This window comes from Glycine max, chromosome 18 (assembly GCF_000004515.6).
Source record: "Glycine max cultivar Williams 82 chromosome 18, Glycine_max_v4.0, whole genome shotgun sequence".
Taxonomy (NCBI): Eukaryota; Viridiplantae; Streptophyta; class Magnoliopsida; order Fabales; family Fabaceae; genus Glycine; species Glycine max.
This window is the reverse complement of record NC_038254.2, coordinates 35209430-35222396: the sequence shown is the minus strand read 5'-3', so window position 1 is coordinate 35222396 and position 12967 is coordinate 35209430. Positions and strand designations below refer to the sequence as shown.

General features: G+C 31.0%; 1 protein-coding gene across 1 annotated transcript; it reads left to right on the top strand.

The window, feature by feature from the left end:
* The first annotated feature begins 9266 nt into the window (after nucleotides 1–9266).
* LOC106796976 (uncharacterized) lies at nucleotides 9267–10359 on the top strand. Its single transcript, XM_041011800.1, has 3 exons — nucleotides 9267–9570; nucleotides 9661–9886; nucleotides 9980–10359. The coding sequence occupies exons 1-3, from the start codon at nucleotides 9274–9276 to the stop codon at nucleotides 10357–10359; spliced, it is 903 nt and encodes a 300-aa protein (XP_040867734.1). The 5' UTR covers nucleotides 9267–9273.
* Nucleotides 10360–12967: the final 2608 nt, after the last annotated feature.

Below are 12967 nucleotides of genomic sequence, written 5' to 3'. Positions count from 1 at the left end.
CAAAATCACTTTCAACATCAACATTATCTCATCTCAATGACATTATCAACAACAACAACAACATCATTTCATATTACATAATCATCAATAATAACATCAATTCACGTTGACATGATCATCATTAACAACATCATCTCAAATCAATATCATCATAAATATCAACATCACCACATATCAATTGAAGTCATCAATAGTAACATCAACAGTAAGTCGCATTCCGCATATACATATATCTTTCATGCCTGGGATTCACACTCCCCAGGTCTTCAGACAACACAAGTCTAATAAAGACAATAATGTTATTCATCAACAATAGATATATCGCATCCCATTCGTCAAAGACATTATTTTCTCAAAAACCAGCATGCAGCAGGGACAAACATATATTCCCATAGTCAGGTTCCCTGACGCTAACTATGGTGTCAAAAACGGTAAATTTATAATAAACTCCCCTCACCTATTGTGAGCTCTTCGTCAGTTCTTTTTTGCGTCACTCAGAGGTCTCTCTTGTTCACACTCGTCAGTCCAAACGCAAATTTCTATATACCAAATTGAAGGAAATTTAGCATATATTTAGAAATAAAGTTAATAACAATATTCGGAGTCAAATACCCCTGTCAAAACATAAAAGAGCTGAGGGGTGTTTCGGGTTCTACTAAAAGGAGACATTATTTTGAAATTCTGAGGGTTTTTCATAAAAAGAACACCCATTTCATAAAAAGATAACTTTTACAATGTCTCATTTCCTAGGGTTTTTCAAAGGAAGTATAAAAATAGCTTATTACAGTACCCAACACACATGAGACACTAAGGAGAACTCAAACTAACTAGGAGAATGATTTAGAAATCAAGATTACCTCAGAAAAGATACGAAATGGAGGATTGGGGGAACTTTCTCCACCGAATCCTTGAGAAGGATTTTGAGGATTCCGCTCCGATTAAAGTGTTCCTCTTGGTGCGGGGGTTCAACGGCGGCTCGCGGCGGCCACCGGTGGTCGTGGGTGGTGGAGGAGGAGTTTGGGAGTGTTGGGGAGGGTTTTGGGGGAAGGGAGGAGGAAGAAATGGATGTTTTCCACTGCTGGTTCATAATTTGAAGTCTGCAACACTCGCCTGGGCGAGCTGGTGCACAGCTCCAATTTAATGCTTTGGAAAAAAAATTCATATCTCACACTCTAGATGTTATTTTGCAAATACCAATGGTCAAACTGTGGATATTTGTCTTATGAACCCCCAGAAAAGAAAATGAAGATGATCCAACGGTTAATGAATCCGGGATGGCGATTTTACTGAGGTAGGTTTTGGCAAAATTTTGAAAACTTACAATTTCAACTTAGCTCAACAAAACTCAACATCCACATTATGAAATTCACACATGACTAATTCAAGCTATACCTCAATTCATTCAAGTCAACTATATAGTCAAATAACACAATAAATACAATTAAACATCAATTTATAATTAGTAATATTTCAGGTGTTACAATAAGCACCATTGTTCATGTCAATTATCAACCGTGTATACAATAAGATTAATATAGCAATGTCACATAACGAGTAAGCACACTAGTTTAATAGATATACACACTTAGAGTGGAAAAAAAATCAATAATTCCTAATTATTAAATTAGGGTCCATGCAATTTGAAAAAAAAAATCAATAATTCCTAATTATTAAATTAGGGTCCATGCAATTTGAAAAAAAAATCATGAAATCAATAGGATCTTGAAGTCTTTAATTCTCACAAATTAATAGATAAACACTTTCTACCTTTCTCCATGATGAAACTTCTCTTCTATACGCTTTGATTCATTGAATGAGAAAATTTAACTCCCTTAACAATTCTACATTTATTTAAAAAAACACTTTTCACTTTTCCATTTAAGAAAATATCTTATAAATATCAACTCAATTATAATTTAATCTTTAATTATTAATTATTTATTTATTAGTTTTACATATCTATCTCGTTGTTCTAAGATATTAATTCTTACATGACGAGTCACATAAAAGTACGAGCAACCTGCAAATTGCAGATCTGATTCCAAAGATTATCGTTAATAACCTCCAAGTTGTCATTCAATTTATGATAAGCACTAGCCACTCAAAAATCTCCTAAACGATTTCTCGACCAAATTCTCCTATCGTTATCCACCCTCTACAAAGGCAGTAATATTGCTCTAACTTTCTGCACAATTTCCCTTAGGAGGATGTTCCCTCAAAAGCTCAAAATTCTAATCTCCGCTATCATTCACTAAATTTGCAACTGAAGCTTGCTGTAACTAAGGGGAATATGCTCAACATAATCAATTAACTTAATAGACTCATCCAACCATTTATCCCTCCACGCATTGATGCTTTGCCCATTACCATTTCCCCACATTTCATTCTCCTTCATTTATCCCTCCACGCATTGATGCTTTGCCCATTACCATTTCCCCACATTTCATTCTCCTTCAAGAAAGGATAGTGACTTAGGTTCACTAATTGATTTAAACGTAATATACCTATTTTTTCATAATTGCACTATTTTTTTTGTGTGTGTGTTGGCATTAATATATTTAAACGTAATATACATATCAAAAGTGATGAATTAAAGATCCTAAGTCATCCCCTTAGAGATGCTTAAACTCTTTAACTACTCTATTTTCCCCCACCAGGGACATCTGACAAGGTCAATGCACCCCCCATGAACATACACAACATGCATCATCTCAATGCATTTCCAACATCATTAACAGTTTATTTCAAATCATTTCAACATAACATTATCTCATCTCAATGACATTATCAACAACAACAACAACTCATTTCATATTACATAATCATCAATAATAACATCAATTCAGTTGACATGATCATCATTAACAACTCATCTCAAATCAATATCATCATAAATATCAACATCACCACATATCAATTAAGTCATCAATAGTAACATCAACAGTAAGTCGCATTCCGCATATACATATATTTTCATGCCTGGATTCACACTCCCAGGTCTTCAGACAACACAAGTCTAATAAGACAATAATGTTATTCATCAACAATAGATATATCGCATCCCATTCGTCAAAGACATTATTTTCTCAAAAACCAGCATGCAGCAGGGACAACATATATTCCCATAGTCAGGTTCCCTGACCTAACTATGGTGTCAAAAACGGTAAATTTATAATAAACTCCCCTCACCTATGTGAGCTCTCGTCAGTTCTTTTTGCGTCACTCAGAGGTCTCTCTTGTTCACACTCGTCGTCCAAACGCAAATTCTATATACCAAATTGAAGGAAATTTAGCATATATTTAGAAATAAAGTTAATAACAAATTCGAGTCAAATACCCCTGTCAAAACATAAAGAGCTGAGGGGTGTTTCGGGTTCTACAAAAGGAACATTATTTTGAAATTCTGAGGTTTTTCATAAAAAAACACCCATTTCATAAAAAGATAACTTTTACAATGTCTCATTCCTAGGTTTTTCAAAGGAAGTATAAAAATAGCTATTACAGTACCCAACACACATGAGACACTAAGAGAACTCAAACTAACTAGGAGAATGATTTAGAATCAAGATTACCTCAGAAAAGATACGAAATGGAGGATTGGGGGAACTTTCTCCACCGAATCCTTGAGAAGGATTTGAGGATTCCGCTCCGATTAAAGTGTTCCTCTTGGTGCGGGGGTTCAACGGCGGCTCGCGGCGGCCACCGGTGGTCGTGGGTGGTGGAGGAGGAGTTTGGGAGTGTTGGGGAGGGTTTTGGGGGAAGGGAGGAGGAAGAAATGGATGTTTTCCACTGCTGGTTCATAATTTGAAGTCTGCAACACTCGCCTGGGCGAGCTGGTGCACAGCTCCAATTTAATGCTTTGGAAAAAAAATTCATATCTCACACTCTAGATGTTATTTTGCAAATACCAATGGTCAAACTGTGGATATTTGTCTTATGAACCCCCAGAAAAGAAAATGAAGATGATCCAACGGTTAATGAATCCGGGATGGCGATTTTACTGAGGTAGGTTTTGGCAAAATTTTGAAAACTTACAATTTCAACTTAGCTCAACAAAACTCAACATCCACATTATGAAATTCACACATGACTAATTCAAGCTATACCTCAATTCATTCAAGTCAACTATATAGTCAAATAACACAATAAATACAATTAAACATCAATTTATAATTAGTAATATTTCAGGTGTTACAATAAGCACCATTGTTCATGTCAATTATCAACCGTGTATACAATAAGATTAATATAGCAATGTCACATAACGAGTAAGCACACTAGTTTAATAGATATACACACTTAGAGTGGAAAAAAAATCAATAATTCCTAATTATTAAATTAGGGTCCATGCAATTTGAAAAAAAAAATCAATAATTCCTAATTATTAAATTAGGGTCCATGCAATTTGAAAAAAAAATCATGAAATCAATAGGATCTTGAAGTCTTTAATTCTCACAAATTAATAGATAAACACTTTCTACCTTTCTCCATGATGAAACTTCTCTTCTATACGCTTTGATTCATTGAATGAGAAAATTTAACTCCCTTAACAATTCTACATTTATTTAAAAAAACACTTTTCACTTTTCCATTTAAGAAAATATCTTATAAATATCAACTCAATTATAATTTAATCTTTAATTATTAATTATTTATTTATTAGTTTTACATATCTATCTCGTTGTTCTAAGATATTAATTCTTACATGACGAGTCACATAAAAGTACGAGCAACCTGCAAATTGCAGATCTGATTCCAAAGATTATCGTTAATAACCTCCAAGTTGTCATTCAATTTATGATAAGCACTAGCCACTCAAAAATCTCCTAAACGATTTCTCGACCAAATTCTCCTATCGTTATCCACCCTCTACAAAGGCAGTAATATTGCTCTAACTTTCTGCACAATTTCCCTTAGGAGGATGTTCCCTCAAAAGCTCAAAATTCTAATCTCCGCTATCATTCACTAAATTTGCAACTGAAGCTTGCTGTAACTAAGGGGAATATGCTCAACATAATCAATTAACTTAATAGACTCATCCAACCATTTATCCCTCCACGCATTGATGCTTTGCCCATTACCATTTCCCCACATTTCATTCTCCTTCATTTATCCCTCCACGCATTGATGCTTTGCCCATTACCATTTCCCCACATTTCATTCTCCTTCAAGAAAGGATAGTGACTTAGGTTCACTAATTGATTTAAACGTAATATACCTATTTTTTCATAATTGCACTATTTTTTTTGTGTGTGTGTTGGCATTAATATATTTAAACGTAATATACATATCAAAAGTAACAATTTTAATATAACACGTTTTTTGGTGCTGGCTATTTTCTCTTTTAGTTTTTTTTACGGATTTATTAAGAGGAAAATATAATAATAATTAAATTTTACGGATATATATTTTATTTCTTATTAAAATTATATCGGATTAATTTTCGTACGAATATATTAATTGATTTAGTTTGAATCTAAAAAATTGTTACTTTTCATATAATTTGATATATCAGAATGATATCATTATCATATAGCAATCATAAAATTAATGAGCATCTTTTTCATCTTTTTTTTATGAAAGATTTTGTCATCGTATAGTCTGATTGATTTGTTTTAAAAAATAAAAGATTGAGGTTTTTAATTCATCATTATTAAGATTAATCTATTTTCAAAATCTGATTGAGATTTTTTAATTTTCTTTTGTCTCATAATATACATCATTGAGATTTTTAATACTGACAACTAATATATTTTAATATAATAATCAGATGATAAATTTATTTTAATGCTGATTGTTAATCTGTTTTTAATGTATTTTATTTTAGCATCAATTCTTTAATGTGACAACTAAACTTTATTTTTTATACCAACATTGCAAATTAAGCTTTTAACCTATAAACAATGAGCTGGAAAAAATAGTAATACTATATTAACTTTCTCTTGAGCATAACTGTTTATTTCCTTTATAAACTTTCAGAATGTAACTGCTGTTATTTTTTAACTGTTATCACTACTTTCTTTAACAATTTTTTCCTTTTTTCTGTTTATTTTAAAAAATAAAGATAGTGGTATGAATTCTCTATTCAACTAGTATTTATAATAAAGATATAATCATATTTGGATATTACTTTTGCTTTTGTTTTACGCTTAATAAAGTTGTCCTTAAGTTTTTTTTTGTAAAGTAAGGAATAGTAAAAAGACACAAGAATCTTAAGCTACAACAACTAATAGAGACATAATTAAAGCCAAAGCTACAACAGTTAGATCACCAAAGAAACCAATCCAGAACTTCAGGCGGTGGTTTCACGAAAACTTCAGATACTTGTATCCTTTTGAAGATAAAATCCTTTAACTATACTTCCACTATCTTCTTAATTCCTATTTTTTAGGAATGCAATTTGATTTAGGGGGGTGTATTGGATTAAGATTTCAAAGGATTTTAAAAGAATTTTTTATGATTAAAAAGTCTTGTGGTATTCAATCAAGACTTTTATAAAATATAAACAAATCTTGTGCTATTCAATTAAGACAATAAAGATTTTTTTTTCAGGGCAACAAAATCTGTTGGTATTCAATTGAGATTTCTTACCACTTTTAAAATGTCTTTTGGTATTCAAAAGTAAATAGATTTTGATGGATTCTTTTGTGGAATGGATTTTGAGAGACTTTTTAGTTAGAAATACACATAAAATACTTCTCCAACAATCTCACCCAAACCCTTGAGACTTTTCATAATCTTCCAAAGACTTTTTCTCTTCTCCTGCCGAACAAGACACAAACCACTACCAGGTTCATTCTCTTACAACTTTTCAATCAATTTTACCTATTTTTTTAATGGCAATCGATAGTCAATATTGTTCATACTATATGTATATTACGCAAATCAAAAGAAAAGGGTGCTGTATATGCTTCAAGATTTCGTATTCATATTGTTTTCAACGTCCAGGCAATGAATATGCATCAAAAGAATGGCAATTGATATGCATCAAGATTTCATATTGCTTTTTTTTTAGTACTGTATATGCAAATCAAAATAAAAAACTCTTTTTTTTTCTGTTTCTTCAACTTGTTTTTTTACAACGTCCATTATTATTATTATTATTTTCTTGTGTTATTATTAAAATGTTAATTATTAATGTGTTATTATTATTTTTTTGACAGCGTGTTATTATTATTATTATGTGTTAATAATTTTTTAATTGTTATTGTGTTATTATTATTGTTATTTTGTTAATAGTTTTTTTTTAAATGATTTTATGATATATGAGTATTATTTTTATGGAAAATGCTAACATGTGCCCTTAAGACACTTGTTAGTGTATTATGTATAGAAATTTTGTATTGAAAGTTGTGCAATTTACTTTTTTAAAAGTCAAAAATTGTTGTTTTTAAGACATAGTTACTAATTGGAAGTATCCTTAACATGTGCCCTAAGTGCGCATGTTAGCATGACCCTTATTTTATTATTAGGTAGTTTTTTATTGGTTTTTCTATTGAATTGTATATTATTCGGGATATAGTCACTATACTTTTGACAATTAGGAAACAATAACTATTTTTGTCAAATAACTAGTTTCTTATATATATATTAGCGATCAAATGGGGGATTCGCAAGAAAATAACAAAGGAAAGAGTAGAGACAAAGATAATTATGTATCTTGGACTATGGAGGATACCAATGAGTTGTTGCACCTCTTGGTGGATGCTATGAATAGGGGATTGCGTGATGCCAATGAGTCACTTAGCAAACAAAATGTAGAACGAATAATACTTCCTCAACTCAATGCAAAAACTAAATTCCCTAAAACTTATAGTCATTATTTGAGTCGGATGAAGTGGTTTCGAAACCAGTATAACATGATGTCAACCCTTATGCGCAACAACTCTGGCTTTGGATGGGACCCAATTGGAAAAACTTTCACTGCTCATGAGGATGTATGAAAAGATTACTTAAAGGTGAGCTAAGTTCATAATCTTTTAAATATATTAATAGTTATAAATTTAGTAAATTATAATATTTGTAGTATATTAACAATGATTTTTTTTTAGTCCCACCCAAGTCACAACAAACTTCGAGGAAAAAGTATGGTTGATTATGAGTATTTGAAGATCGTTGTTGGGGTGGAGTTTCTAGCGGGAATAATTCTATATCAGTCGATCCAGATGATACTGATGCAACAACTTTTGAGCCAAAAAATAGAACTGTTGGGATAGAAGAATTTTCATATGATCCTAATAGTGATACATTCATAACACCAAATAACTATGAACCAGCATATCAGCCTCCATCACCAAACCAACCAAGTCCACCATCCCACCCCCCTTTAGATTCCGAGGTTCCCATAGAAAAACAAAACTGTCACAAGCGAAGGAGATCCGAGTATGGAGGGAGTTCAAGCGCTGTTGGGATCAACAATCAAGGCAACGTTCTGGAAAATCTTTCTGTTGGCATTGGGACTATTGCTGTGAATTTTGAAAAAATATCCAACATGATGGAGAAAAGAGAAAAAGATAGAGATAGAGATAGAGAGCTCGAGGGTATTATTTGGGATGTTATAAAAGAAATTCCAAATTTGGATGACATAACGCGTTTCAAGACAGCTGAATTGTTAAATACTAAAGCAAAAAAGGATTTTTTCTTGAAGATGTCACCGGAAGAACGCTCATCTTGGATAAACTTTAAGTTAGGGAATAATTAATATTTTGATCATCTATTATTAACATATTATTTTAAACATCGTGAGTTTGTTGAACTATATCTTTTGGGTCTCTATTTTGGTTGAAGTATTTGGTTTGTTTTTTGGTCGAACTATTATGGTTGTATTTTGGTTGAAATATTTGGTTTGTTTTTTGGTCGAACTATTATGGTTGATGTATTTAGGTTATATATTTTGTGAAATTGTTGTGGTTAAACTTTAGTTATATTTATTTTATATATGAATTTGTATTAACTTTGATATTAACTTTGATATTGACTTATAACCATGACCATGACATAAAGAACGAAGAAATGGATGGAGATATATATAATGAAGATACAAATGATGAAGATATAGATGACGAGGAAACAAATGAAGAATTTTATGAAGCCACATACACATATGTGATGGCAATTTATGCTTTAATAGATATATTAAATCAGTTTTTGAATATGATGCGTGGTGAACATATTGAACGTCCATTAACTCGACGACAAATTACTAGTCGGGGATATGACTATATACACAAAGCATTAAACGATGATCCTGCAATCTTTTGACAAGTATATAGGATGTATCCTGATGTATTTCGAAAGTTGTGCACGATTATAAGAGAAAAAACACCTTTGGAGGATACAAGATTTATTTGTGTTGAAGAAATGCTTGCATCATTCCTACAGATTGTCGGCCAGAACACTCGATATTGTGTAATCCGCAATACATTTGGCCGATCACAATTTGCTACAAGTGAAAATTTTCACAAGATTTTGAAAGCTCTGAACTCATTAGCACCTGATTTAATGGTTAGACCAGGCTCAACTGTGCCTGCAAAAATAAGGGAAAGCACAAGGTTTTATCCTTATTTTAAGGTATGTGATCATTATCTAATTATAACAAAATTATAATTATAATTGTGATTATTATAATAATATTTATGATTATTGATACACACACTTTAGGATTGCATTGGAGCTATTGATGGTACACATATTCCCGCATCAGTAAAAGGACGAGATGTAAGCAGTTATCGTGATCGTCATGGAAATATATCACAAAATGTATTAGCTGCTTGTAACTTTGATTTGGAATTCATGTACGTTCTTAGCGGGTGGGAGGGTTCAGCACATGATTCCAAGGTGTTAAGTGTTGCTTTGGCAAGGAAGAATGGACTTAAAGTGCCCCAAGGTAAGTATTATTTGGTGGATTGTGGATTTCCTAATCGACGCAAATTTTTAGCCCCATATCGAGGTGTACGATATCATCTACAAGATTTTGCAGGTCACGGTAATGACCCTGAAAATGAAAAGGAATTATTTAATCTTCGGCATGCATCCTTAAGGAATGTGATTGAGAGGATATTTGGTATTTTTAAATCGCGGTTCACAATTTTTAAGTCAGCACCTCCATTTCTATTTAAAACACAAGCAGAGCTTGTGTTGGCATGTGCAGCACTTCATAATTTTCTTCGCAAAGAATGTCGTTCTGATGAATTTCCAGTGGAACCTACTGACGAGTCTTCATCTTCATCTTCAGTGTTACCAAATTACGAAGACAATGATCATGAACCCATTGTTCAAACACAAGAGCAGGAACGAGAAGATGCTAATATATGGAGGACTAATATAGGTTCAGATATGTGGAGAAATGCTAATAATTAGGCGAACATGAAGTGAGAATCACTTTGTTATTATTTTTTTAGGCAATAATGACTTTGTTATTAAAAGGTTTAAAATTTCTATCGTTTTTATTTTCTTTATTCAAACATTATAATTTATTTATCATCTTTTTCATTCACTTTTGTAACTTCCGTTATTTTTTTTGTTTAAAATGTATTAATCTTTCAAAATCTTAAAAATCCATAAAGTACTTTGAAATCTTAAAAATCTGTGTTAGAAATCCATTAAAATCTTGGGTTAAGAATCCTGATTGTAAAAAGTCTTTTAAAAAAAATCTTTTAAAATCCCACAAAATCAATACAATCCCACATAATCTTTTAAAATCTTCAAGATTATTTTTGTCAAAATATTCTCTCAAAAGTCTTTATTTTCTATACGTTAAAAGTTGTTTTGCAAGTTGAAGATCTTTTGGTTTGCTACGGTTGTTTTTTCTTCTACACGTTGGAAGCTAATGTTCACAAGTGTGGCAGTTTTACTTTCAGTTATATATATATATATATATATATATATATATATATATATATATATATATATATATATTACTAAAAATTTTCTATATTATATTTATTATTTAAATTAATTGTTTGTAAAAGCATTTTATATGTTTTGATTTTATGTGAAATTATTCCACTGCTGTATATGTTGTTTCTCTGGCTTCTTCCTAATTATTTATCTAAATAAAGAGTTGGGATATAATATGGATTGAATGATTATAAAGGAGAAGAGAAGGAGGAAAGGATTTGATTCTCTCTTCTAATAAAAAAAATTAACATTCTAACAAATAATATTTATTAATTTAATCTTCTGTTAAAAAAATTAATCATTAATATTTATCAATAAAAAGATAAATAATAGAGTGACAAAAGCAAAAGACAAATATGGTTATACATATATCGTACATGGAAGGAAAAAAGAAAAAAAGCAAGTCCAACACATGAAGAATTTTCAAGTTGAAAAACAAAAAACATTCAACGCAAGTCAATGTCTATAAATTGACATGACACTAAGTTGCAATTCAACGCATTGTGCTTTGAAAGATTGAGAATCAAAATATGCATGGCACTAAGTTGCAATTCAAATAGTTAAGGAAGACGCTTAAAAGAGAGACTTGAATAGTTAGTGTGTGGACCTCCCTTTTTTTTTGTCATTCTCAGTGTTTTTGAATTTCTTTGACACTGAACGCACAAATTAACTAAAAGATATTGTATAAACTGATTTTCATAAGGGTGGACTCTAGTTTTAGTGTGTTGGATGTTAGATAAAACAAAATATATTCTCTTAAATGGTAGACGATACTGATTATTGTTAAGTCTTTTAATATATTGATTCTGTCACTGTCAAAAATTCATTAAAATATCAATAATTTATATTTATTATTATAAACTAAAATCAAATGTGGATGAAAGGAATCATCATCCAAACCTAACAAATTGTTGAATATTTATATATTAGTCTTTATCAATGATTATAATTTTATTAAAATATCATGTTTTTAAAGATTAAATTGTAGTAAAAATTTAGAGAGCTTCTATTATGTCTCCATTAACTCCAGGGATTTTAATACTGTTGGTTTTTCAATAAATGATAATTATATAAGTTATATTATTATTTCATTATTTTGATATTTAATGATAATTTTATTATATATATATATATATATATATATATATATTTCAATTTAATCCATGTATAATTAAAATATTTTTTAAAAAATTCGTTTGTCTTCGTATATCTTTCTAAGGTCTAGACATTTAAATTGCGTCAAATAATCAATTTTTATGAGAAATACCTTTTAATATGTTGTTGTTCTCAAACAAATAAAAGTTTGTAATTAACTCCGGCACACGCAGATCACTTACCATCATTGTATTTATTGTTCGTATAAGAAGTGATAATTAGTGAAGCACTACATCTAAAGGAAACATTTTGACTCACACCTTTCATTCTTAGATCCATGAATTGAATAAAAAAAATTTCAATGACTGGCAATTTTCTCCGGACACTCCTCACATTCAAGACCTTTTTTTTCTTCTTTATCGCCGTCACCTTCTTCTACTTCAGCAACCACTTGTCCGATGACTACCAGCAGTTCGTATTCCTTACTCGATGATCCAACCCGAACTGGAACCCGAAATTTGTGTATGTTTGCTGCTAAGGGTTTTGGTTTGAACTGGAATGTGGACATGTTTGGTGAGAACAGAGATTTTTGGGTTATGTAAGATTAAAAAGTTCAGTTTTTAAAAAAATATTTAAAATTTTTATTTATACATGGAATAAAATGAAATATATAATAAAATTATCATTAAAAATCAAAATAATGAGATAATAATGTAGTTTTATTACTATTGGTTGAAAAATAACAATATCAAAACCCGCTAAACTAACAGAAGCATTGTAAGAACTCTAAAAAACTTATGGGTGAATCTCTGAAAACATTTATAAATATTAATGCAATCCTATCCCGCAAGGGCATTGGATAGAAGACTCCAAGAAGATTGGGCTAGAGATGCAAGAGAAGGCCCTAGGGTTCTCATGAGCCTGAGGGTAGATTTCGGGCTCATGGGCTAAGTATGAGCTCGCTTATCTTTGT

Coding starts and splice junctions, on each gene's coding strand:
- LOC106796976 (XM_041011800.1), top strand. CDS start 9,274: ATGTATCCTGATGTATTTCGAAAGTTGTGCACGATTATAAGAGAAAAA. Junction 9,571..9,660: donor GGTTTTATCCTTATTTTAAG/GTATGTGATCAT, acceptor CACACACTTTAG/GATTGCATTGGAGCTATTGA. Junction 9,887..9,979: donor TGGACTTAAAGTGCCCCAAG/GTAAGTATTATT, acceptor AAGATTTTGCAG/GTCACGGTAATGACCCTGAA.